This window comes from Acanthopagrus latus, chromosome 24 (assembly GCF_904848185.1).
Source record: "Acanthopagrus latus isolate v.2019 chromosome 24, fAcaLat1.1, whole genome shotgun sequence".
NCBI classification, from domain to species: Eukaryota; Metazoa; Chordata; class Actinopteri; order Spariformes; family Sparidae; genus Acanthopagrus; species Acanthopagrus latus.
The window spans coordinates 3,265,312-3,292,091 of NC_051062.1; the positions used below are offsets into that span (position 1 = coordinate 3,265,312).

Below are 26,780 nucleotides of genomic sequence, written 5' to 3' on the forward strand. Positions count from 1 at the left end.
CCCCCCTAACCTCAACCCTTCAGGGAGAACTAAATCCTTACTGACTAACTTCCTGTCTCTGTTCCCTACATTTTGGGTCCAAACAAAAAACCCCCACCATAACAACTTAGGTACTATACCACACTGTGTAAATACTCCCACAAGTAAAAGTCATGCATTCAAACCTTAAGTACGTTAGTATTATCAGCAATAATGTACTTAAACCATAAACAGTCTACAGTAAATTGTCCCCGTTCAGAATTTACCGATCATATCAGATGTTTTTGGATTAATACTGCCTCATTCATAGGTGTCCTTTTAAAGTTGTGCATGCTTTTTTTTTCTTTTCTTTTTTTAACTACTTCATATACTGTTGGCTTGTTTAATTTATGGCAGTGCATCATATTTTGAGATCATAAGTGGAACTGAGCGCTGCAGAGACAGCAGTTCTGGATGGTTTCATCAGTCCAGTCCATCCATTTAGTGCATTGCAACCATAAACGTATGTGTTTTGCGTCAGAGGACAGCTTCAACAATGGTATTCTATAAAACATGATGGCAATCTTTTTTTTTTTTTTAATTCCTATTTTCACATCCAGTTGCACAACAATGTATGTTTTTGCCCTTTACTGCAAAGATGCCTCCAGTTTGTCCTGCCTTCTCTCCACCTGCTTCCGCCAGATTGGTGTATAGGTCGTGCTTCAGACTTGAGAGGGGAGATTGAGGGGAGAGGTATTCACTTGGTCGCAACGTGCAACCTCACATCTACATGCCACTAAATCCTACACACTGGACCTTTTTTAAAGGTCTGACCCAGAATTAAGGTTACTGAAGGAATTTGTAAATGATGGTTGTATCGAAAATATACTCAAATATACTCAATATCCTGCCTACATTACATTTTTGTGAAAGATCATTGACAAAAAATGGGTGCATACTGACCTGACTGATGTGTTGATATTGGATTTTATTTATCTAATATTGGCATCAGCCCTAGAAACAGCATGTTGGGCCCTAGATACAGTATATCGGCTTTTGACTGTGTAAAAGTTGATTTTGAACAGCAGTCAGATGCGTTTAGTGCATTATATGTTAATGCAATGACTGCTGCTGCTTTAAACAGATGTTGAAATGCCATGTGAGGCGGTGGTTTCTGCAGGATTCTTGTGTGTTTTCGTGCAAAATCAGCAAGAGAATGTGCATGTGTTTGGCATTAGCTCATCCTCCTTTGCCACCATTTGAATAACATTAAACTTATGCCAGGATCATGTATTGCATCATATGCAAGCAGATGTTGAAAAAAATGTTTTAAAAATAAAACTGTGTTGCTCCATAGTGCTTCTAGCGATCAGAAGCTCCACAGGTAACCTTCTAAGAAGAGGTTCAAATTTTGGCACTGTTATTTTTAGGACAGTAACTGAAAGAGGGGCTAAACTTTGAATTCAACCCTACAACCACTGATTAAATGAATCAGACAGGTAATTTATGAAATAATGGGGAATTGTATCCCCTCTGTGCTCTCTGAAGTTGCTTTGACATCCTTGAAATCCCATATTTACAACAGCTATTTCTCTAATGACCGGAGGGGGGCGCCCATACGCACATGCAGCCTCCCCTCTGCCGGGCTACAGGAGACGAAGAAGAACACCCCACTTGACGCAGTTTAATCAGGCAGCTGCATTGTCAACAACAGCAGCACCGGGCGAACGATTTCGGTCTGGTAACTTTCTATCATTAGTTTACATATTGTAGAAGTTAGCGTTTCATTGATAATGATGTTGTAATTGTGTCGCTGTCTGTTTGTCTGTGTGTCTTTTCTCAGTTGACTCGTTATGGAGCGATGCTTTAGGTAGGAAGAGCACAGGAAAACGCTCAACTAAGCTATTAGCTTCTCATGTTTGACGTGTGCTCCAGTGCCAGTTAGCTTGCCGGTGCCTTTTATTTTTCTCATTTGTTTTAAAGAAAGATTTATTTTACACGTGGGCTGAAAGGGGGCCGCAGTTTCAGCTCGCTGAAAATGTCCCATGGTGGGTTTTTGTGCTCGGAGGTGATGGTGAGGGGCGCCATGCCGAACTCCACTCAATAATTGAGCGATTCAAAAGTCCCCTGCTTGTCATCTACAGGACGTGTTTCATCATCTGTGACACAGTAGCTTTTCTTAATAGTTCAGAGCTACGTTAGTACATCTAAAGTCGGTCATAGCTAGATAACCATCCATCCATTATCTAGATCTGATTCTTTTGGAGGGTCTTGGGGGACTAAGGGTGATCATGATACGAAATGTAGGGTACACCCTGGTCACCTAGTCAGAGTCCGTCTCTTTGGAATCATCTTTGTTTGACCCAGTGTTGCTTAATATAAGTGCTGTGTGAAGTGGGCATACATCCCGAATTGAATGGCGAGTGTGCTTTGCATAGCAGCAGAGAGAAATATTTGACATCCACCTGTAAGCAAGTGTACATTGAATTAGCAGATTTTGTGTGAGGTCTGGTCCATTTCATAGGCAGTCTAGATCCTTGCTGTAATGGATGACTTGAGCTGCTTTGACTGCATGCCATGCTTCATTTGCAAGAGCTAGTTGTGGCTTAAACCAGTGATTCTCAATTTTTCTCAAAGTTGAAGAACATTTGTGTGTCTCACACATGGATTAAGAACTGCGCAATTATTTTGTTGCATGTGATTCTGAGTGCATCTGTCTGGCTATTTTTACATCTGTCAAGTCTGCTGGTCTGTGCAGCCCAGTCTGTATCATCTGTTTTTTGTTTTGTTTTTTTGTCAGTGTCAGCAGGGATGATTCTGCTCCCTGCTCCCCACCACCTCCAGCATCGTCTTCCCCTCCTTCTCCTCACGTCCTCCCATCTCCTCGTCACCCCCCTCCCGTCCCTCCCACCTCGCCCCCGCCAGCCCTGACTCCTCCTGCCCGGCGGGGAAGGCTGAGTTTCTCCGGAGCCATGGTGGACGTCAGCAAGTGGCCCTTGTTCTCTCTGCTGAGCACTGAGGAGCTGGCCACAATCCGACAGGCCTGTGTCTTTGGAACGTCCGCTAACGAAGCCATCTACATCACGCATAGCAGCGAGGTAAGGAGCGCCTCTTCCAAAAGTCTTCATTTCTCTAAATGTACAACTTTAGTGGCATTGTCACATGTAGGTTGAGTGAATCTATATGTTGTGTCCAAGAACATGGATAATGTGGTTGCATGATGTGTGCTCTCTGTGCTTTGTTTAGCAGAGATGGTAAACCACACAGATCCTGATGCAGTTGGTCTTGCGATCTGTTTGTTGAGTGGATAATGGCCTAATCAAATACCCAGACTTTCTGAAATAACTGACATTTGCAGCCAGAAATACTATCCGGGCTCTCTTTCATGAAGATGTAATATTACACAAGTCTGCTGTTATCCTCCATTGTTGTACCCACGCGTTTGTATTTATTGTGCTTACCATTACCATCTCAGGTTTCTCTGTACCTTTACTGTACTCTTGTTCTTGACAGTTTCTTGGCAGTTTTATTTGTTCTGCAGTCACCAGCAAGGATGGAAAGAGCCTTCCTAAAGCTACTTTTGTTATGCTCTTTTGTGCATGAAACCTAACTGGTGATTCGAGATAGACTTAATGCATGTTTGTCCCCTGCGTAGTTGATGGTTGCGACTCTGAGGAGTACCGAAAAAGACCATGTTGTCTTTGTGACTGGGGCACCGCAATTATGTAGTTTGGAAAGGCTAGTGGAGGAAAAAAATGTCTCTTTCCACGTTGAGCGCAGTTGAAATACAGTTGAGTCGTTATTGGTAACAACAACAAAAAAAAGCAACACTGAAGATTGAAAAATGTTGTAAAATATCTTTCTTAGTGCCACATAGTTATTCCTTTGGATTTGTGTGTGTATCTGTGTGTGTGTGTGTGTGTGTCTGTGTCATTATTTCCCAGGTATTTGCGTTTGGGTTGAACAACAGTAGCTGCCTCGGCACAGGAGACAGTCTGAGCACCATTGTGCCAAAGAAACTGGACTTCCTGCGGGGGAAAAAGGTCATCAGCCTGAGCTACGGCAGCGGGCCCCATATCCTATTGGCTACTGATGGTAGGTTATAACTAGCTATATAAATCATTTAGCCCCTCTCACCTTCAACTGTTAAAGGTAGAAGTGCTGCTATTTATTTTATAAAAAAGTCATCTTATGATATAAAGTATCTAGTGTATGAATTACATATGTTTGCATCAGCTGCGTTAGAGTGATGTTTCACCCAGATCTTTAAAGTTTTAGTGTAGATATATGGCCATTAAAGATCAGATTCATGTTGGTCATGACAGACATTTTGATGATACAGTGAATGTTTAAAAAAATCCTTGGAAACTTCTCTACTCACCATTCGTTTGCTCAATATGTTTGTCACATTTGGTGGATTAGAGACATTTGGTCTGTGAAAGTCTGGATTCACAAGCCACAGACGTTTCAGATCTTGACCCACTGTTATGGTCCTTGTTTTGATTTTTTTGCAGATGGACAGATGTTTGCTTGGGGGCACAATGGCTACAGTCAGGTGGGGAATGGCACCACCAATCAGGGACTGTCCCCGGTGCTGGTCACCGCTAACCTACAGAACAAGAAAGTGAGAGAAGTGGCGTGTGGCTCGCATCACTCCATGGCCCTCACTCACGATGGAGAGGTAGGTGCACTTTCAAATGTACAGTACTGATTTTTCTATTTTTTTAATTAAACACATTTACTGAAATCCTCCTGCTTAAACCTGTGTTTTAAAACAAATAGAAGTTGATTAATAATTAAGTTATTTGGCATTTGATTATTATGATTTTTTTTAAATAACCTTAGGGAGTTGGATTTATGTCGTCATTCCCATGTGTGTAACGTTTCATTCAACTGTTTTATCGATATCCAAACTAAACTCTACAGCTCTACAGCTACAAGTTTTTAAGAATTGTCAGACTTTTGAAAGACAAATGAAATGCCATATGAATTCATTTTAAACGCCAAAACATGGTAATATGTCCAGTCTGAAGCAGGAACAGCATATGTATGTATGTTAGTATGTCATGTTTAGCTTTAGATGTGCCACTTGGCTACCTTGACGTAGCACCGCCTGCTCGCCGAGTGTCAAACTAAGCAGCTTATTTTGAACCCCGAGGCATTAAAGCTAATTAGGCTGTATGTGTGTTGCAAATAGGAGAGGTTCTTACCACATTTGATGTCACCAACTGCCCAGTTAGTTTCAGTGTGTGTGTATGTGTGTTTGCATTTTGTTAAGACTTGTTGGAAGGTCAGTGTTAGATTTAGCTTTAAGGATTAGTTTTGGGGAAATATGTTTATTCACGTAGTTGCCTATTAACCCTTTCACGCTGGTTAAAAACAACAACACCTGCTAACAGCTGGATTTCGTCTTCCATGTAAATGTATTGGACTTGTACTTTTTAAGTATTAAGTCTTTTGAATGTAGTCTGATGAGACAGGCAAACTGGTCCACTAAGCAAACACATTTGGGAGTTCCAAGCCAGGGCTTAATTTGTTTTAAATGTGAATATTTTCTTTTTTCTGAACACCTCTATGACAGTAAACTGAATATCTTTGGGTTGAGGAAATCATCTTGGGGTTGGAGAAACTGTGATTAACATATTTTGCCATTTTCACACGTTGTTGATTACATTTGACCAGTCCAGACCTCAAAACTTATCAGTTAACTGAGATCATAACAGATTAATTAATCGCCAATGAAAGTAATCAGTAGTTGCAGCCCTGGCAAGAACATGAAATAATCATTTCAGTTTTGCATCCCTGGTTCTGACCTGCCTCCTTGCCCCCCTCCAGGTCTTTGCATGGGGTTATAATAACTGTGGCCAGATTGGTTCAGGCTCGACAGCCAACCAGCCCTACCCCAGGAAAGTCACCGGCTGCCTGCAGGGTAAGACTTCAGTGGGCATCACCTGTGGACAGACCTCCTCCATGGCTGTGATCGAGAATGGAGAGGTGAATATGGCCTCATATGAAACCCCAGTATCAAGTATCCTAATAAGAAATCTGAACTTAAATTGAAGAGGATCATTTTTTGTTTGTCTAGGTTTATGGCTGGGGCTATAATGGTAATGGTCAGCTGGGTATTGGTAACAATGGAAACCAGCTGACACCCTGCCGCCTCACTGGTCTGCAAGGGCTGTGCATTCAACAGGTAAGACAGCAACATAGCGCAGTGCTATCTGATTACACTACTTACGCCAGGGATGTTGAAAAATAATGACAGCCATCACATAATTGTCTTCACGCATGACTCACTCATGACGTAAGTGTTCCCTGTTTTCCAGATTGTGTCCGGCTATGGCCACTGCCTGGCACTAACAGACGAGGGGCTGTTGTACGCCTGGGGAGCAAACACCTACGGCCAGCTGGGAACTGGCAACAAGAGCAACCACCTCAGCCCCGTTCAGATCATGGCTGACAAAGAGAGGTAGGGCTTTGCAGGAGGGGTGTGTGCTTAAAGATGATTTTTAGGGCAGGTTTTTCTTCGGAGAATAGACAGGCAGGTTTGTTCCCATCCTGTTAAGACTTCGACTTCCTGTTTCCTGTCCTCATTTCCTCCCTCTGTATGTTCATTTCCGCTCCTGGTCTTACAGACTTGGCTTACACAGTTGGCAGAAGTGATTCGTCATAGATTTGTAACTTGTTAGAGTTGTTGCCTTTCACAAACGGTGACTAGACCAAATCCTGTTCATTGCAAAAACACTGTTCAACGCTGTCTGCATTATTCCTGTTGTGTCTATTGCATCAAATTCACACATTTGATTCTATACTTACTTGAAAAAGACAGCATGCCTTTCTGTTAACACGTCTCTCATTTAACAGGGTTGTAGAGGTTGCAGCTTGCCATTCAACACACACCTCGGCAGCCAAGACGCAAAATGGACAGGTATAAATTCAAATGAATCTTTGTCTACAGTGACCATATGTGTTTATATGCGAGTGGATTTGAATTATTCCAGCCTTCAGAGCATGAACAATGTTGTAATATACCAATCATTTTACCAACTTTGATCTGAGATTTTAATTCAGGCAGTGTTATCCATCCCTGGACAGCATGATGTTCATTTTGTTAATCATTGTCCCGCTTAGGATAAAACCGACAATAAAGCAGGGGATGCTTTAGGGCGTGGCTACCTTGTGATTGACAAGTTGCTACCATGGCATGTCCTCAGGTTCATAGTCATAATCCAATCATTCAGCTCCATCCTGTCCTCAAAATATAATCACTTCTGGCTCCATAAAACACAAAATGCCATAATGTTAAACTTCAGGCTTCAGATGGGTGGTCCACAAACCAGTCGGTGATGTCACAGGGGGATTTACACTTGGTCACAACTCTTTAATAATGAAGAACTAATCAAAAACATGACTCTCGTAACTCTAAAATATCAACAATATCAACCTCAAAAATCCAGTCTCGCTGGGGTTGTTCTGCACTGTTTTAATGCAAAGGGTAAATCGTGGCCAGTAGACATTCAACATTTGTATTTTTAAACCCTTTATTTACATAATAATCGACTGGCTATTTGTGCTCAGATGTCACAAAATGGTCTGAAAAATCTACAGAGAAGTCTGGAAAAATGAGGAACCTTGAGTTAAAAATTCAGCCTTTCATAACAGATGTCATGATGATAAAGGCTGGATCGTTAAAACTGCCCCAGTCTGATTGCATTATACGATAAAGACTTGTGTGTGATTGGGATGCCAGTAACTATGTTATTTTTTCCCCTCCAGGTGTATATGTGGGGTCAATGCAGGGGTCAGTCCATCGTCATTCCACACCTCACGCACTTTACCAACACCGACGATGTCTTCGCCTGCTTCGCCACGCCCTCCGTCATGTGGAGGCTCATGTCTGTGGGTGAGAGAGAGGGAGGGAGGGTGGAATCCTAAGAATTACGATTGTCTTTAACAGATTTTTTCAAATGGGGATTCTGTTTTCACTTTATTTTTTTTTACAACATAATATTCCTGGCTGATGAAGGCTGATGTTGCATTCTGCTTAATCCCAGAGCCCGACGACTTCCTGACTGTCGCCGAGGCTCTGAGGAAGGAGTTCGACAGTCCAGAAACGGCCGACCTGAAGTTCAGCGTTGACAGCAAATACATTCACGTGCACAAAGCTGTGCTGAAGATCAGGTGCGCATGTGTTCGTCTGCATTTTAGTCATAAGTTTCCATCAGTGTATTTTATGTGCATTTCAAAGCACTGCATTGGAAAAGGGTGATGGAAACGGCTAAATTCTTAGGCACTTCCTCAGTTTGGCTCATCGTGGCCAGTTATTGATGGCCTTGATTTTTCAGTATGCTCAGTACCTTGCCCTTCACACCATATGAATAATAGTCTTTTGTTTGGAGTAGGTGTGAACATTTCCGGTCCATGTTTCGCTCCCAGTGGACGGAGGATCAGCAGGAGGTGATCGAGATCGGCCAGTTCTCGTACCCTGTCTACAGGTCCTTCCTGCAGTTTCTCTACACAGACACTGTTGACCTTCCACCGGAGGATGCCATTGGTTAGGACACACACACACACAGTTGTAATCTACTGTTTTCTCATTTGTTTGGTTTCACAAGGCGTCTTTTCTTTGTTGGATATCCATACTCCATCTTTGTGTGTTGGCTGCAGGCCTGCTGGACCTGGCCACCTCTTACTGTGAAAACCGCCTGAAGCGTCTGTGTCAGCAGATCATCAAGAGAGGAATCACTGTGGACAACGCCTTCACCCTGCTGTCTGCTGCCATACGATATGACGCGGAGGTACAATATGCTGGACACCACAGTACTGGAAAGGGCCGTCCTCAACAAGAACTATAACTATGATAATAACTGTTGTCTCAAAAAATCTTTCCAGCTGAAGCAGGAGCAACTGTATGACAACAACAGTGGCAACGACATTGTGATCAATTTCAGAGCAACATGTAAACAATTTAGGGACGTTTTTCTAAAATGTAATAGTAATGATACCAAAAACTCAGACTAAGATAATGACACAATAAATGGTCCATGGTCCACTAAACAAATCAAAAGATGACTTGAACGATGTCCTCAAATAATAAATGTACACATCAGATCTATGATTGGTCTACAATTCGGTTTTATTTCTCACTGGAGGTAGCTCTGCTTTCATTCTATAGGGAAAAAAAGTAGCTGGCCATGTCCTAAGCATGTGCAACAAGAAGCCTTTAAATGTATAATAAACTAGTCTAAACTTTCTATTACTGCTGTCAGAAATCCTCCATGGCAGTTTTTATAAATACATTTTTACAAATAGTGGTATAATTGCAGTTCTACACTATTACTGGAGTATTTTTTCCTTGTAAGACAATCAAAAACCGTTTGCCTTCTGTGGTGCAACCCCTGATTTAAAGTTGACCACAGAGTAAGGCAACACCCAGTGTACGCACCATAAACTACAATGCAATATTATTTGCACTCTATTCTAGAAATGGCTCCTACATTGTACTCTGTTGATGTGTATTGCTGCTGCAGCATTGTATCCTCCAGAGGGATCACGTCGGTTTCATCTTTTGTACTCTGTTCTTGTCATACTACTGTTCATTACATTACAGTGTGGTTATTCTAATCCTCTCTCGTATTATTTGTCTTTTTCTTTTCAAGGACCTGGAAGTGTTTTGTTTCAGGTTTTGTGTAAACCATCTGACTCAGGTGACTCAGACTGGAGCCTTCTGGCAGGTGGATGGAGCGATGCTCAAGGAGTTTATCAGCAGAGCGAGCCGCTGTGGAGCCTTCAAGAACTGAGTTTTTGCCGTCTTCTGACATGTTGTATGATTTTTGCTGATCACATTCCTAAGAAAAAACAGAGGCCCTTCTTTGAAGTGTTGACTTTTATATTTACTGAGGCACGTGTTGGCATGTTAGCAGCGTCGCTCGCAAGATGTTGGACTGAAATTTAAGATGCATCATCTCATCTGAATTCAGCACTTTGGCCCATTCCTGTGGAGTCGCTTGACAAAGTCATGGCGCCTTTATTCTGTTGAACTGCATTGTAATCTTCACATGCTGTATGTTTACTTGAATTTTTGTTTGTTTTCACAGCCGGCGCACACATGTCCTGATCTTACTTCTGAGAAAGTTAACATGGGAGACAAAGACCCAAGTGCAGAAACTAGTTCAAAGAACAGTCAGTGTTTTTGTGAATGAACTGAAAGAGAAGGTCTGCTGAAGAAGATCAGATATCTGACCGTATGACCACTGTGCTGAAATGCATCTTTGAGTTACATTCCATTTCTATCATTTTCAAATCGTAATCTTTGTGCTCAGGCAAGTAGCACTTGGATGTGTTTAAACTTTAAATCGTTTAAACTGCTGAATCCTTTGAGTTGATAACGAGTCCCATCCAGAGGCTGAAATAACTGATGGAGCTCCTGCTGTTGGTTGTTAAGGATGACTTGGCTTGTTCTTGTATTTGTTCCTTTAGCTGGAATACTGTACATTTTGGAGGCTCAAAACCATTAATATTTACCTTTTTATACTCATTTGTTTTCTTTTGGTATGTTAATTCTGTCTCACTTAAACTGTTGCTGTATGGCACTTTAAAAACAATATTCACTTATTTGCATTGAGTAAACCAGTAATAATTCAAATCATTTAAGCTACTGCAAGGAACCATTATTTGCTGATTCTGGCGATGATAAAACAAAGTAAACTTGAACCACCAGCCTAAAGAGCAGCTTATCTGCTGAGGCTGTGAGACTCTATTCATCCTCATCAATCTGCCATGAAGAAAGTTTTAATTTTGTGGCGTATTTAACCTGGATTAGATAGAATCCACTCTGTTAACGGCATTAAGAATAATTTCAGTAATTAAAGAAATGGCCAATTTTCTCACTTGCCGTCTTGTTTACTTATATAGGTAACATGGAGGTGTCAGTATTACATTTAGTCTGTCTCATTACCATCTAAATGTTCCTTGTAGTATGTTGATGTTTAGCAACAGTTGACATTTTCAGGCACTTTTACATTAATTGCAGCTTTTTTTCCTTCTTTTTAAGTGCACACTATTTTAAGACTATTTTTTTTGTTTTGCTTTTTTTTTACTTATGACTCTGGGAGCTTTTAATAAGATTCATCTGTTTGTGTTTGCTAATTCTAACAGGGTTCATGCAGAGAAACAAACAGTAAGCAAGCAACACAGCAAAGCAAAATGAGTACTTTTTCCTAAATTCCTTGGTCATTCTTCACAGTTTGTGCAGGTTTTATCTGCATATACAGTGAAAATGCAATGCACTGAAGACACTGCATGCTAAAACAATATGATCACAATTTGATATGTTCTGTAGCAATACTTGAGATGCTTTGTTTTTATTCTGTTAGCTCGAGCTTACTATGACCAAAGACTGCCTGCAGGTCCTTGTTTATGAGATCAGTTTCTGTTTCTTTTGTCTGTTTTTTTTTATTTTTTATTTCTTGATGCTTGAAAGAACCCTTTTAATTTGGCTCGGTCTTCAATAGGATTTTTGTTCATTATACAAGCACAGTTCTGTTCAGGTTGCAAAATATTTGCATATTCTTTGAGGTTAGGTTTCTGTGGCAGTTAATGCTTGAGTGGGATGACAAGCAGGTTTACAGTTTTCCTCTTGCAAGCTGGAAAAAATGCAAATGTTTTGCTCACTGTATTTAGAAAAGAATATATATTTTTATTGTGCTTTAAGCTTTATTTACAAAGGACAAGTTGATCAATATGCTGATAATTTGGTTTAAATTGAACTTTAGCATAGCGGGCTACTCCAGCATTACCATGGTTGGATTTATATGACTGACTTTTTCTCGTCTATGTCATTTGACTTTGCCTTTTTTACCTCTAGCAATGGGATATGTTCTGTGAAGAAATAAATAAATAATTCAAAACCCTTCTCTGTTTCCATATAATTGATATTTTCATTGTGTATGTAGTCGATTAAAGTTTGAGACTAGTTCATATCATGCTTATTAGCCATTAGATGGTGTGAATTATTCCTCCTGTATTTATTTGTGTGTTGTGTAGTGAAGTAGTTAATTCACAGTAGGTTAATACAAGCAGCAGATACATGATGACAGTAGTGTGCTGCCACCTAGTGAAACATTCGGGTAGTTTGTAAATACTGGTTACGAGTCATTGCCCCACCCTCCTGTGTACGTCAGAGGGTATTACGGAAGTAACCCGGAACTTTGTCAAGCTGCAGTGAGTAACAACGAAGAAATGGAACCAAACAGAAGTAAGTACAATTCTCGTTTGAAATAAGATAATGTCAATGCATAGGCAGGACGTAACCTACATAATACCGAGTAACCTCAACATATTGAGTCCAACTGAGTGTCAGTCTAGCTGTCCTGTTCTGTGCGTTGTAGCTTAACGCTAACGCTAGTTGTTTTTGTTTGCTAGCTTACATTTCAACGTCATTAATAATAATAATAATTTCAAAGATATATCAAATGAATAAACTGATGTATTTCCTTGTATTAATGTCGCACATTAACATTATGCTCCGAGTGCAACTTGCATTGGTGCACATAACCACTCTGGCTCCTCAGCCAGACTTTTATTTTGAAATGCTTAATAGGAAATCACATTAGGTTGACACTGCCTTAGCTTAACGTTAATTCTGCCTGAACCTACCTTGTCGCTTGCTCCTGTGTTGTTACAAGCCCGGAAAGATACATTATCTCTTTAGCTGGATGGAAGGAGGCGACACACGGAACCGAGCCGACCCGGGCCAGCTGAGGCCGGGCCGAGGCACGAGAGACAGCAGCACCCAGACTGACAGTAAAGTACAAGGTGAGCCAGATGGGAAGAGAGTTCTGTTGTAACGTGTAAGCTACATCGGTGGTTTCTACTTAGTCCTGTCATAAAACAGCTGATCAGTGACAGAGACAGTTTACCCGTTACAGGCTCACGTAGCTACCTGCGTCTGATCTCAGAATCTTAAGAGCTCCAATAATCGTCATGATCATCTTAGATGGATGGTGCAAAGGGATGTAAACATTATCATGAATATTTCAGACGCTGTCCTGCTGGAAGTATCCACCTTATTGACTGTGTATGAGCGTATGCATGAGCTGTCAGTCACCATCACTATTATGAAATAGGATCACTTGTATTTTCAGGCAAACATGTATGTTTTGATCAAGTGTACTGTACTGTACTTTATGCATTTGAAATTGTAAATCCAAAACCTGCAGAAGGTGAACATACAGTGGGGTCTAGAAGTCTTTTTTAGAAGTCACATTGTAATTCTAACCAAAGTTGGTCTTTCAAATCATGCTGAGACCTCAGCTTTCTAAGGGGCAGTGCATTTAACTCAAACAGTTTTTTAGAAACTGGCTTAGCACGATCAGGCAGATCCAAAATGGCCACACCATCAAAAGATCATTACATTAAGTCCAGTTCACTGAGAGAAACAAAAAGCAGCTTAATCACAGATAAAGACTTACTGCTTGTCCTCTGACACCACTACAAAACAGCCTTCTTTTGACAGAACTCCTGCTGATTGGAGTCATCAATCTTTATTTATCAATTTCTAAACTGATTCTAAGTGCTATATTATAGGCAAGTGGACTTGTTTTAGTTTCTGGAAGAACCCTGGATGCTGGCCAAGAAATGGCAGCATTTCATAGTGGATGACTGGAAAAAGTTGTATTTAGTGATAAATGGAAGTTTAATGTTTATTGCAGTAAAAAATGTGCGCAAGGGTTCTATGTTATCGTGAGTGGTGATGACATGCAGAAAGGAGTCACAGGGTGGTTCCACAGTATAGCAGATGTTTCAGTAGTGAACATTAGGTGTAGCAGCAGTACGACTGGTTGTTGTTGCACCTGTAGTATCATTAGCAGGGGTGTGAATATAATACTACAATAACATTTTTTTCTTCAAGTGAGGGGATGATTCATCAAACCCTTTAACCATGTGATTATGAGCCATGCACTCTAACTATCTCTGCATAGAAACGTAGGTGTGATCAATCATACAATCAGTTATGTGTTTGCTTAGTTTGTAAATATGTAGGAACTTTTTAAAGTATTACTAGCAGCAGTAGTAGTTGTGGAAATCGCAGTGGTTATAGTAAAGGTTGTAGTAGAAACCGTAGGTGGGATTCAAACCACCAACCTTGCGATCACATGGCTCCCATTCATTGTGAATGGCAAAACTACAACGTGACCAACGAAGGGTACCAATCCATCCGAATACTAAGATATTCTGAAATTCAGACATTTAGAGTTTCATTCAAACTGTTGTTCAGATAATATCATTTGAAAAAACATAAACAGATAAATAAAATATTATTACATTCAGCGCAAATGCAAAAAAATGCATCTAGACTAGTGGTTTCAGACTTCTGGACTCCACTGTATGTGAAATTCTTTGCATAAAGGCATTTTGGAGACAAATATTGATGAGATGACTCCTCATCCTCCTCCAGGTCATGGCCCCAGGTTATCAGAGATAAACCTGTTCACCTTGTTGAGTCTGTGGATGGAGCTGTTTCCGCAGGAGCAAACTGAGGAGGATGGCCACAGTCGGGTTAGTTTACAGACACGCAAATGCACCGTCTACCGCCAAATACTGATGGACTCCAAAGCAGCCGTTCTGTCTATGAAGTAACGGTTAGAATTTGCTCTCTCTCAGGTCCGTAGGATGGGTCTTGTGGTGGTCCGGGACAGTAAGGTGGTGGGACTCCACTGCTCAGGGCCTGAACTCCACGCAGGACAAGCAGCCATCATCCAGCACGGCTCCTGCCTGAATGACTGTCAGCTGTACTTCTCCAGGAGACCCTGCGCTACCTGCCTCAAGATGATCATCAATGGTGAGGAGAGAGGGAGGAACTTTAGATAGGTGACGTAGGGATAATCAGACAAGAACAAAAAGAAGGTTGAGAAATTAAATGGAAACAAGCACTCATGATGCTGTTCACTCCTCTCCAGCTGGAGTCAGTCAGATCTCCTTCTGGCCCGGAGACCCCGAGGTCAGCATGCTGAGGTCATCCCCGACGAACCAGCCCAACTTTCGCTCCCACAGTCCGCCCGACAGCATCACGGAGGACGCCGCGCTGGACGCCGTCGCAACCGAGAAGCTGAAGTCCAACAGCCGACCTCACATCTGTGTGCTGCTGCAGCCGCTGCCTCCGGGCCTGGCGCAGTTCATCAGCGAGACCTCCAGAGAGTGTGATTTCATGGAGAGAGTGACTGATGATGACCCAGGGCTGAGCACGCAGGAGCTCTTCAACAGGTGCCTGCCTTTGTTTTGTATGACGCTGCGATTCTACTGTGATTTTAGCTGTGGTCACTAGGATGTGTTATTGTGCATTGATTAATAATGCTACATTTCTATTAGAGTGTTAATATGTTGGTTTTCATGGGCAACTACTGCAAAATCAAAGTCTTACATATCAGTTGATTTTTTTTTTTTTGATAGAGTAGCTGTGTTGCATGTAAAAATGAGGACTTCTTCCTGCTTTCCAGAGAGCGGTTGCGACACTTGAAGCACTTGTCCAGGCAGTTCCTGGTTGAGAAGTCTCAGCAGCACCAGAGCATTTTGACTCGAATGGGTCTGGAGAACTTCTGCGTGGAGCCGTACTTCTCCAACCTCAGGGGCAACATGAGAGAGCTGGTGGAGGTTCTGGCTGCGGTGGCTGCCGGGGTGCCGCAGACAGACTACGGCTTCTACAGGTTCGGAACAGTCACGGTTCTTAGGTGTCTTTGCACTTGCCATCCATAGATTTGTTGTTGACTGTGTTGTTCCTGTGACTCAGGGAACAGCATTCAACCGGCGCCATCCCGGAGCCATTCCCCGCCAAGTCTTTTCCCGCTCATCATGAAGGACTGTCCCAGGAGGAGGCTCGCCATTGCATCATCCAAGCCAGGCTGCTGGCCTACAGAACAGGTCTGATTGGGTTGTCTGTTTTTTAACACCTTTTTCGTTCTGTGCTTTAATTTCTTTGATATTTGTGTTGTGTTGACTTAAGGTTTTCTATTTCTGTGACACCTATGTGAGCCGGTTTCGTCATTGGGTTCAAGAAACATGCCTGTTACAACTCGTGACTCGTGTTCTCTGCGTGTGGACAAAATATTAATCCCAGTTCCTTATTTTTCATTTCGCAATTGCAAACTTGTCTGAACTAATTTCTCGCAGAACTGAACAAAACTAAGACAGCAGATTCCTGCAAATTAGAAAATGAGGAGTCCAGCACTGCAGCCAGAGGAAAAGAAAAAACAAATCTGAGTCACTAATGTTTGTCACTGTTCAGTTTAATTATTCAGCGCTAAAATTCCAAAGCAAATATGCTTTTAGTGCAGTCCCAGTGACTTCTCTATGTAAGTGTCTAGGCAGTATATTCTCAAGTCTTTGAAGAGTGAGCCAACAGGTTCGCCTGTGGGACATTTTTCTAGAATGGCACACTTAAAGGTCACGATTTTAAACATCTGTCACCATCATCTGCCGGTGTCTTCCATGCAAATCTGTCATTTTCATTCCAGAGGACCCTAAAGTGGGCGTGGGTGCTGTCATCTGGGCCAAAGGACAGTCGGTGAGCTCTCCTTTCCACCCTTTGCTCTTTTTTTTTCTGTCAGCTGTTTCAAGTGAGGACATGGATGGTTGAAACTGACAGCAGCTTTGTATAGATCAGCCCTTTTTTTTGTTCAACTCAAAATGGGATCAAAGAAATTCAGTTATGGCTGATTCAAGCTAATACCATAATCCACAAACTTACTATTGTCCTGATGGAACACACAGACCATCCTTTTTTGTAATAATGTAGTGAATGTGTTTATTTAAATCAGACTTTGATGTCTTTTCACAGCTAATCTTTTAAAGGAATAGTTAAACTAATAATTGTTGTTGATTCAAAGGAAGGATGAGTCCAACAGGTCCAACAGGTGTGCTGCATTATAGGCTGCGCTCCTTTTCCTACCGACATTGACGAAGCGTTTTGAACTGCTCTCATGTCCCAGGCTAGCAGCGATAGAAGCGGGTGTCTGTATCTGGTGGGCTGCGGGTACAACGCCTACCCAGCAGGCTCACAGTACGCCGAGTACCCCCAGATGGACAACAAGCAAGAGGACCGACAGAGACGCAAATACAGATACATCGTCCATGCAGAGCAGAACGCCCTCACATTCAGGTCAGATGTCGCCATGTTTACATGGACCCTAATATTCAGAATGAACGCCCAATCACAATAAAAATGGCTCATCCTGCCTGATCTGAACAGGTTTTAAATTCACATTTTTATGGGATTACTTTTTTAGAGTCCATGTACACAGCCAACGGTTAAAGTGATTTTGAACATATTGAGGGAATATGTTCTTCCACTCCTCTAATTCTGAAATGTCCATTCTGATTCGGACTCTTTAGGACTCGAGACATCAAACCAGGGGAGCCCACCATGCTGTTCGTGACTAAATGTCCGTGTGACGAGTGTGTCCCCCTGATCAGAGGAGGAGGCGTCACGCACATCTACACCACGGACCTGGACAGGGACAAGGACAAGGGGGACATCTCTTACCTGAGGTTCAGCAGCCTGAAGAACATCAACAAGTACATAGTGAGTACACAGAGTGATAGAAGCTTTATTCAGAATTATTTTAGTATTATTACTCAGATCTCGCTTTTTACAGTGGAGTGAGGGTTCAGCAGTTCGTTCTGAGCATTACACAAATCAGCCAGCAGAGGGCACTCTTACCACGGTGGACACAGTTATTCCTATTCCCATGGAACTATTATTTTATGTATCTTCTTACTGTATGATACATAATATAATTAAGCCAACATGACTACTAAAATGACTTCAACTTCCTACCTATCGCCTCATCCATCAGAAAGTGACATTTTAAAGCTGTAGGTGTAGGTACAACCAAGATTAAGGCATTGAAAGGTTTCAAAACTTCTCCGAGGGGAGTTTCTGCTCTCGGGCTTTCAATGCTAGAATGTGAGACTCTGTTCAAAAAGGAAGACGTGTTAATGTATTCTGTTACGAATTGAAAGCTTTTTGATGTCCTCTCTTGATGTCTTGTGCAGTCGAGGAAAGTAGATACAGATTTCTCTCGGAGGACTCTAACATTTTTTTCTGTCTTCACAGTGGCAGAGGAGCCCTTCAGCTTGCTTGCCGTCCTCTCCTCACCACGCCAGTAAGTTCAATCTCACTATCTTTTTACCTTCTGGTGTGCCTGATTTTTGTCTTGCGTTGTAACGGGCAGCGTCTCTTTTCCCAGATGGCTGCGTTGGGAAGCACGGCAGGCAGGCAGATCAGGAGAGCCACAGCAGCAAGAAGCTGTGCACCAGCAGATCCCATGACTCACCCACCGTTAGCTGAACACCGGCCACCGACGGATGGACTGACAGATAAATGGAAACACCAAAAACCACAGAATAATGTTTTTAGTTCACGGATTCGACACATAATTGCTGCATCGATACAGTTCGGGGACTGGTTTTGTGAATCGTGTTACTGGTCGGTCGGTTCTTATTTTAATGCTGTTAATTTAGCAGAGTCTTTAGAATTTGTATTGACCGCCATTCAAATTAGAAGACTTGTTTTCAGCCAAAAGGGGGCGGGAGCGTGCTGCAAGAGCTAAATACTAGGATGGTTTGAGCTGATGGATGGATGGATGGATAGATATATAGTTTGGATGGATGGATGGATGGACGGTTTGATCGGTGATGAAAGAGGACAGTTTCAAATGAATGGGGAAAAGAGGGAAATAGGGATACCAAAAAAATAATATATTTAATGATAATAATATAAAGTGTGATATTTGGTTTTGTTCATGTTATTTAATTTGTATTTGAATAGTGAATAGTTTAGTAGTAGTATTTAAATGGCATAGGGAACATAAATGTGTGTGTGTGTGTGTGTGTGCGCCAGGTATTCTCTGTTCCGGGATGAGACTTGAATAAGGTTTAAAAGAAGTGTGTACGTTCTATATGAGAGGTCGATGCTCCGAGAATATTTCATTTAGGATTTTATTCTTTTAAAGTTGATTTACTGGGGACGCAAAATGCACTGCTTGCATCTCGGGCTTGAATGAAAGTGAAATAAATCTCTTTTTATCTTCTCAGTATAGATGAAGACAAAGAGGCAGCGGCGTATATCATATGAAGGTCTTTAATGAAGAAGGAAGTTGATTGCACAGCTTTACCTGGGTGTCCATTATTTTCCTGTTTTATTCACTGTATTAATTTCCGGCCTTAATTTTTCTGCATCCTGGTGTCATATACAATAACACACCGTTAAAATGTTTCTGTGACTGAGGGCCACATCACAGAGCAAGACCTCTAGGAAAACCTAGAAATGTCAAGCCAGAAAACATCACGTGCTTTTGTTGTTTAAAGACCGTTTGAATCATCTTTCATGTGCTGAGAGACAGATATGTATGTGCACAAAATGTAAATAAAGATTTTTTTTTGTAGAAAATGCAAAAAGTCTGTATACACTGTCAGAGTGAAGGATCAGCGTCACTTTATTACACACCACACAGCGTGCTACTCTATCGTGAAACGCTGTTTTGTTTGAATGAGAGCCTGTGTGGATACAGCGCCCCCTGGTGGGCTAATTGTTTTGGTTTGGTTTTTTTTTGTTTTGTTTTTTTGGGATGACCTATAATTAGCACACCTGTGTAGTTTAACACACGCTGAAGGTGGATGTCTTGCCGTCCTTTTTATTTCTCTCTTTTTTATTCACTACAGGATGGATTCAGCATCTCATACTGGAGCTACATACGTAAGTTGTCTTTTATTTATTTATTTCAATACACGTTTAAAATTCAGGGGCGTTAAAACAAGGAACACTATAGCGCCGTGTTTATCCACACGCATGTAACGATAGGAGTCCATTTCTGTGTCCCAATTCAGGGCCTGCCTCCTTCGAAGGACACGGCCTTCGGAGCGACCTTCGAAGTCCGCGTCAACTGTTGATATATGGGACCACAGACATAGAGGCGCTGGGCCGTACGTCCACGTCGCCGCCATATTGGATGTGGCAGCTCTGCCCTGTCAACTAAGTCAATGGAGTGAACTTTGTAAAGCTCCTTCTACATATTAATGTCTCACATTCACACACATACGGATATATTATATTATATTACATTACATACATACTTAGGACATTATATTAGGTCACTTCTGTTTTTGCACATCTGGTCAATTTCCTTAACACCCATATTTATTATCTGTGTTTTAAAATCTACGTTTAAAAAATAAAACAAATATCGCTGTTAATTTTCTACTACATCATGTAATTATGTATATATGTCTATTTCTTAATTTTATTGCTTATTTTTCCTGTTGTTCCTGTTCTTGTAATATGTTTCTGCAGCTTACTGCCAGTTGACAGCTGAACAGCTTAAACATGATGTGTGTCCTACTCAAACATCAACTTTTATTCACGTTGCCTTTCCTCTTCTTCTCCCACTCTACTACAACTTTACCACTTCACACGCACAACAACCATTCACCCTGTTTCTTCTCTCCTCTGTCACCAGCTGCTGCTCACCAGGGAAATGGCGCTCTCTGCACATCAACTCATCAGTTTGGTTTAGCCCTGCGCAATCTGGAAACTGGCATCCCATGACATTCAAAGGCTGCAGGTAATGATTATTTTCAGTCCTGATTAATATTTGCTTTACTTTTCCTCAAATTCAAAGTTTCAAACTGTCAAAGTTTGCATGTTTCATCTCTTGTGCTTTTCACAGATCGACTTCGCCGCCACATTGGATGCGCCAGCTCTGCCCCAGTCAGTGGACTGAACTTTACAAAGCTCCTTCTACAAAGTGCTGCAGGTTAATGCCTCTCATTTACACACTCACACACATGACAAGACACTTCACAAACCCACAGCCACCAAAAACAACTTAGCTTACATTCTTACCTATGGATTTTTACAAGGCTTTACAGCTACCAATGTATGGAACTCTATGTCAAGTCAACAGCATGCACAACAATAGTAATAATAATTAAAACCACATACATGCTGCATATTTACAATAGTAGCCTATTGAAACTTTTTTCTAACATTCAATGTTGTTGTATGCATCATCATATTTTTATAATCTTCTTTCATGGAGTATGTCACTGTTATGAACTGATATGAACTCTACTGCAAGTTCACCACTTCACATACACAACAACCCTTCACCCTGTTTCTTCTCTCCTCTGTCACCAGGTGATGCTCAGGAGGGACATGGCGCTCTCTGCACATCAACTCATCACTTTGGTTTAGCCCTGCGCAGTCTGGAAGCTGGCATCCCATGACGTTTGCCGGTGCTTCTCAAATTAACAAATAAAGGACGATTGATGTGACATAATGGGCCGGTTTCATGCCTCTCAATGCAACAACTGTTAAAACTTTGCCCCATCCTCGCACTTCAGTAAAACTTCAGCTGCTCGTGCTTCATTTTTTCATAACCCCCTGCTTCCACCTCTCAGAAAGCCCGGGGAGGAGACACCGCTCCCCCCCAAGGCCCCGCAGACCAGCTTGGGCAGGAATCGAACCCCGTGCGAGCACCTATTCGCGCTACAAACACGCCTGAGACCCACCGCGCCACCAGTCCGCCAGACACTTCAACTACTTCTCTGGGCGCTTTTCATTACGTACTTCAAACTTAGGACTTTTATAAGAATCAAACACAAACTTAATCAGGACTCGAACCCACGACCTCACAACTGCTCACCAGACTCCTATCAGCCTGAGCTATTGGATCTGTCTGATGCTCACTGTTTCTTTCACATTTCACTCTTTTCAACCTCAACACATGAAAATAAATCAAGAGTCGAACTCACAACCTCAAAACTTCCAACCCTGCTTTTACCCTGCTCAGCTAACTACAACTAACAATTGCAGCCTCTCTCAGAGCTTTTCACTCCTTCTTCTGACCAGCCACTTCATAAAGACTCACCATCTTGGCACCAGCCTTCAAAACTCTGGCTGGCTTTGAACCCACAACCTTCACTTTTCAAACCATCACTTTAGCTCGCTGAGCTAATGAGTTGGGGAGAAACTTCTCTTTCTCAGAGGAGGTCACTCTTTGTTTTGGATAGCAGGTTTAAAAATCACCTCAGCTACCCAGGGTTTCAACACAAAACCACCACACGTCACTCAGTATTAGGAGAATCGAACCTGCGATCTCAGAACTGCTGACCAGCCCTCTATCAGCCTCAGCTACTCCATCTGACTCATACTTATTGTTTCTTTCACATGTCACTTTTTTCAATGGCGAACCTTAAATTTCAATCAAGAATCGAACCCACAACCTCAAAACTTACAACCCTGCTTTTACCCTGCTAAGCTAACTACAAGTAACAATTGCAGCCTCTCTCAGAGCTTTTCACTCCTTCTGACCAGCAACTTCATAAAGAGTCAGGATTCAAACCCACAACCTCCACACCAGTTCATCACATACCTGAATGTCCTGCCTTTGACTCGTTTATTTCATCAGCTTACTTCAAAACTCACGCTGACTCAAGGATCCAACACACTGAGCTACCTGGACGGCAGGTGTCTGAACCTGAACTTTATTTTGTGGCCAGGCCGTCTCACTTAGTCCGGCTGTGTCTCCATTGGATCGCTGCCCGCCACAAACATCACTTTAGCAGCAGCTCCTTGTATCAGGACCTCACCCTGCTGCTCTGGGATCTGCCTCTGTACTCCTCCAACCTCACCCAGGGCTCAGAGACATCAACTTACAGCACTTTGGAGAAGGACATTTACAAACACAATGGCTGCATTGTCGGATACTTCATTTTACTTTATTAAGTCTCTTTTTACACTGTCTTCCGCTGCTTATTCCACTAATTACTGATCAAGAGGGAAAGCACAGCCAGCAACCAACCAACCAGATCACTGACACACTGTTGGACAGCACGCTTTTACAAGCTCACCTCCAACATGACAAGATCAGCGTTTCACAGCTTCACATCAGCCAAACATAACAAACTATAGGAATGAATGGTCAGATTTGACAGAAAAAGCTGTACTTTTCAAAAGCTGAAAAGTCATAGGTTGAATGGCCTTCAAAGCCTCAGCATTTTGGCTCAAAAAGATGAATATTTTGTGCTTGCAGCATTCACACTAATCACTGGGCAGCCATGTTATTTTCATGTGGATCACACAATGTGATTCTGAACGGAAACATTTCCTACCAGATGGAACCTTCAGTGATCAAAGTGAACATTCCATGATGCGCGTCAGCGAGGGTATAAAAGGGACAGCTTCAGGCTGGCTCATCATTTCACTTCAGCCGTCTGAAGAGGTCACACTGCTGATCAAGCAGAGCGAGCAGCCAACACGCCGCGGCGGACAGCAGACTTTAACAACGCTCATCTCCAACCACATAGGATCAGCGTTTCACTGCCTCACATCAGCCAGAGATATAACCTGCTGTCATCGCTGTCACACCGCAGGCCGCCACTCTGCAGCGTGAGCTTAAAAAACAAGTCAAGTCTCACGCACACAAGCTGTTGAGCCGGAGACCTTTTGCCAAAAGACGGCAAACAGATCGCTGTCCGGCAGCAACACACCACAGATGATGTGAGGACCAGGCGTGAGGAGAAGTGCGGGGAACAGCCGACGGAGTACGAGGACGAGTCAGCGGAGCAGCAACAGTCGCTACCTGAAGTCCACCGATAACGCACCACCGGCCCCTGAACTGAGGAGACGCTCCCAAATACGCCACAGCGACCTTCAATCCGGGTCGTGGGTTTCCTCCGGGTCCCCCGGCTCCCACAAGAAAAAGGGTACAAATTGAAAATCAATTTGGAAATTAATCTGGACCTGAATCTGGACCTGAATCTGGACCTCAATCTGGACATTAATCTGGACCTCAATCTGGACATTAATCTGGACCTGAATCTGGACCTGAATCTGGACATTAATCTGGACCTGAATCTGGACATGAATCTGGACATTAATCTGGACATAAATCTGGACATGAATTTGGAAATGAATGTGGAAAATAAAAATTTGAAATGAAATTGAAAATCACTTGTCTGTATTCATCATTGTATTTTGTAGGATGTTGTATTTTTACAGTCACATGTTTAAAGAGGTGGCACTTCATTTTATGCACATGGTCAACAGGTGTTGTGGAATATCCTCATCAACAGGAACATTATTACATTCACTAATGAAAACACATTGACGACATGGTCTGAGAGCGATGCTAGCGGCTCCCTCAAGCTCTACTTAACAGCTACCACCACAAATCATTCAATGTGTGGCAAAAACTGCTCAATGCAAAACCCACAACAATCTGACATTTGTTTGTGTGTTATTGCTTGGTGGTTTAGTTTATAAGGTCATTTCAATTTTTGTCTTTACATTTTGTGCTTTTTGTGTCACATATTTAAATTTACGTAGCCTGTACTCGCCTACTCAACCAGAGTAGAAATACAAAAAGCAAGGAAAAAAATGACGAAATATACAAGTTCAACAACACCAGGAAGGCCTGACACTCCATCTCTGAAATGCTCTGTGAAGTACCACGCTACAAAACACTGTCGCTCAGTGGAATCAAGGAGGAAGCGAAGCTGTGGCTCAGCTAGACTTTATACATAGCAGATTGAAAGATGACCTGTGAGCATCACAGCATCTCTCTGTGGTTGCACGAGATGGTGGGGTGGCCAAAGAGCCAAAATAACATGTTTTCGTGATAACTGACCCAAAAAACATCATCACTTAGCAATGACTCATCACGAAAAAATGACTTATCACAAAATAATTAGTCTGTATTACAAGAGAATCAGAAACGTCCTCAAAATAATGACCAAGTATTTCAAATGAATAATTTGGTATCTATCTTTATACTTTGTCATAAAAACGAATTATCTCCAAAGAATGAGAAACTACCAAAATTACTTACAATTAATCCGTTTTTTATCGGAAAAAACGTAAATAATCTAAATGTTATTTAGACACATGATGACTTCATTATGATTAATTTGTTGACTTTTATTTAGGACCACATCTGTCTCATCACCTCTACTGTCATATTCTCAGTGATCAGACACCTGAGATTAAAATGCTTTCTGTGAAAATAACCCGCTTTGCAACGCACTGCTCCCCTGTCAATGTTTGTTATGTCAATAAAGCTCTTTTGAATTGACTTCAGGCCGTTTGACCAATCACAGTTTCACACTTCCGGTGTCTCTCCTATGGATACAGTTAGCTAGCAGCTCTCCCTGTGTTTCCACCAACGTACTCACAGTGAAATGCTTCGTATGACTGGCAAATAAAAAAGTAAGTGCCGTCATTCATCTCTTCCATCTTTTCACTGGCTGCAGTAACAGTAACCGAGCTAACACTGCACAGTCCTTGAGCACTAGCTGCTTGGCTAACTGGGCTCATTTGTTTACGGCAGCACAGTTACACTTAGCAGCAGTAAGCAGGTACTCCTTCCAGAAAAATGCGCACTTTTTTGTGATTGTTGCGGACAAAAATTAACTTCATTGTGCGGCACGTTTTCTTAAAAAAATGCGATGGAATATGCCAGATATTTATGCAATTTTATGCGTTGAAATTGCGGGAACTTGCAAAAATTGCGGTTTGATGAGAAAAAGTGCTTCCCCCAACACCCTGTTCTCACCAGGCTACTACCTTAATGGAAAGAGTCATTTCTTATTACTTCCTCTGATAACCAAGCATACTACATCACACAAAGTGCTGGCAATATTTAACTTCTCATCTTGTTTGATTTCACACCTCAAAAAAACACATGGCGCAAACTTACAAAACATTGATGAGTCAAACAACTTCTGTAGCTTTACAAAAGGAATATACAACAACTTATGTAAAAAATAATAATACGTAAAATATAAGAAAAATAAAATCTGTGCTTCTTGTTTCTTGTTTCCCCTTCAGAGATCAATTAAGTATTTAGTAAGTAGGTCAAGGATATGCAGAAAAGTAGTAGTAGTAGTAGTAGTAATAATAATAATGATGATAATAATAGTGAACAAATACACATATGGTGCATAGTTAGAACAGTAGCCTACTGCAAATTTACTTTTTTTCCCCCATTAAATGTTAATGTATACCTTCTTTTTTTGGGGGGGGGGGGAATTGTTGCGTTGAAATTGGGGGAACTTGCAAAAACTGCCGTTTGATGATAAACAGAAAAAAAAAACACCCTGTTCTCACCAGGCTACTACCTTAATGGAAAGACTCATTTCTTATTACTTCCTATGATAAGCAAGCATACTACATCACACAAAGTCCTGCCAGTATTTAACTTCTCATCTTAATAAACACAAACTTACAAAACGTTGATGAGTCAAACAACTTCTGTAGCTTTACAAAAGGAATATGCTACAACTTATGTCAAAATTCATACATAAATAGAAGAAAAATCAAATCTGGGCTTCCTGTTTTACAGAGGCAGCTATACGAAACAGACATCTTCTCTTCAAATAAGTGCTTACAATGCACAAACTAACTGTTACTGTTTACTGTAACGTAAATTTACACACTGCTAATATACTTACAACTGGAAGGTTTTAAAACTACTATGCTTTTTTTGGCAGATGAGACTGATTTGCAGGCTTCATCATGGCTTCATCGCGGGGTTTGCAGCATGTCATGATTGTTATTATCAGTACTTAGATGATCAAAACTCCTCACTGTTTAGAAAAAGGACGTTGGTGCTTTTTAATTCCCACACACGTCACATTTACATGTCAGGATCTGGTTATTAGCTGCTGCTCAGCTGTTAAACATCATGTGTGTCCTACTCAAACATCAACTTTTATTCACCTTGCCTTTCCTCTTCTTCTCCCACTCTACTACAACTTTACCACTT

At 41.7% G+C, this 26,780-nt stretch overlaps 4 protein-coding genes across 14 annotated transcripts in view; all 4 read left to right on the forward strand.

The window, feature by feature from the left end:
* Positions 1-26,780, forward strand: part of LOC119015380 (cytidine and dCMP deaminase domain-containing protein 1-like) — a 542,642-nt gene that overhangs the window by 509,388 nt on the left and 6,474 nt on the right. For 2 of the 9 annotated variants that reach the window (XR_005073316.1, XR_005073324.1), the window contains 3 exons: positions 20,472-20,576; positions 20,682-20,768; positions 21,152-25,222. Coding sequence is in view for 6 of the 9 variants with exons in the window: in XM_037091301.1 (XP_036947196.1) it covers positions 12,675-12,774; positions 14,417-14,517; positions 14,623-14,800; positions 14,919-15,222; positions 15,456-15,662; positions 15,746-15,876; positions 16,470-16,519; positions 16,944-17,113; positions 17,347-17,536; positions 18,071-18,119; positions 18,204-18,304 (1,581 nt within the window). In the remaining 3 variants the exon portion in view is untranslated. Of the gene's footprint in view, positions 1-12,149; positions 12,215-12,501; positions 12,775-14,416; positions 14,518-14,622; positions 14,801-14,918; positions 15,223-15,455; positions 15,663-15,745; positions 15,877-16,469; positions 16,520-16,943; positions 17,114-17,346; positions 17,537-18,070; positions 18,120-18,203; positions 19,712-19,842; positions 20,010-20,471; positions 20,577-20,681; positions 20,769-21,151; positions 25,223-26,780 lie in introns of those variants that run through there. The other 7 variants (XM_037091301.1, XM_037091302.1, XM_037091303.1 and 4 more) reach the window with 7 other exon arrangements.
* Positions 1,580-11,872, forward strand: LOC119015376 (RCC1 and BTB domain-containing protein 1-like). 3 transcript variants are annotated; one of them, XM_037091293.1, is made up of 13 exons: positions 1,580-1,694; positions 2,759-3,056; positions 3,903-4,053; positions 4,473-4,639; positions 5,794-5,952; positions 6,044-6,151; positions 6,285-6,427; positions 6,823-6,886; positions 7,735-7,861; positions 8,013-8,139; positions 8,361-8,512; positions 8,626-8,756; positions 9,618-11,872. In XM_037091293.1, the coding sequence occupies exons 2-13, from the start codon at positions 2,931-2,933 to the stop codon at positions 9,756-9,758; spliced, it is 1,596 nt and encodes a 531-aa protein (XP_036947188.1). In that variant the 5' UTR covers positions 1,580-1,694; positions 2,759-2,930; the 3' UTR covers positions 9,759-11,872. The 3 variants fall into 3 exon arrangements, with proteins under 3 accessions (XP_036947188.1, XP_036947187.1, XP_036947185.1); XM_037091292.1 differs by having other exon boundaries at positions 1,649-1,699; XM_037091290.1 differs by lacking the exon at positions 1,580-1,694 and adding an exon at positions 1,722-1,828.
* On the forward strand, positions 2,931-9,758 carry LOC119015670 (RCC1 and BTB domain-containing protein 1-like). The gene is made up of 13 exons (XM_037091892.1): positions 2,931-3,056; positions 3,903-4,053; positions 4,473-4,639; positions 5,794-5,952; positions 6,044-6,151; positions 6,285-6,427; positions 6,823-6,886; positions 7,735-7,861; positions 8,013-8,139; positions 8,361-8,512; positions 8,626-8,756; positions 8,851-8,910; positions 9,666-9,758. Exons 1-13 carry the CDS (start codon positions 2,931-2,933, stop codon positions 9,756-9,758), a joined length of 1,608 nt encoding a protein of 535 aa, XP_036947787.1.
* Positions 12,675-18,123, forward strand: LOC119015671 (cytidine and dCMP deaminase domain-containing protein 1-like). Its single transcript, XM_037091893.1, has 10 exons — positions 12,675-12,774; positions 14,417-14,517; positions 14,623-14,800; positions 14,919-15,222; positions 15,456-15,662; positions 15,746-15,876; positions 16,470-16,519; positions 16,944-17,113; positions 17,347-17,536; positions 18,010-18,123. Exons 1-10 carry the CDS (start codon positions 12,675-12,677, stop codon positions 18,121-18,123), a joined length of 1,545 nt encoding a protein of 514 aa, XP_036947788.1.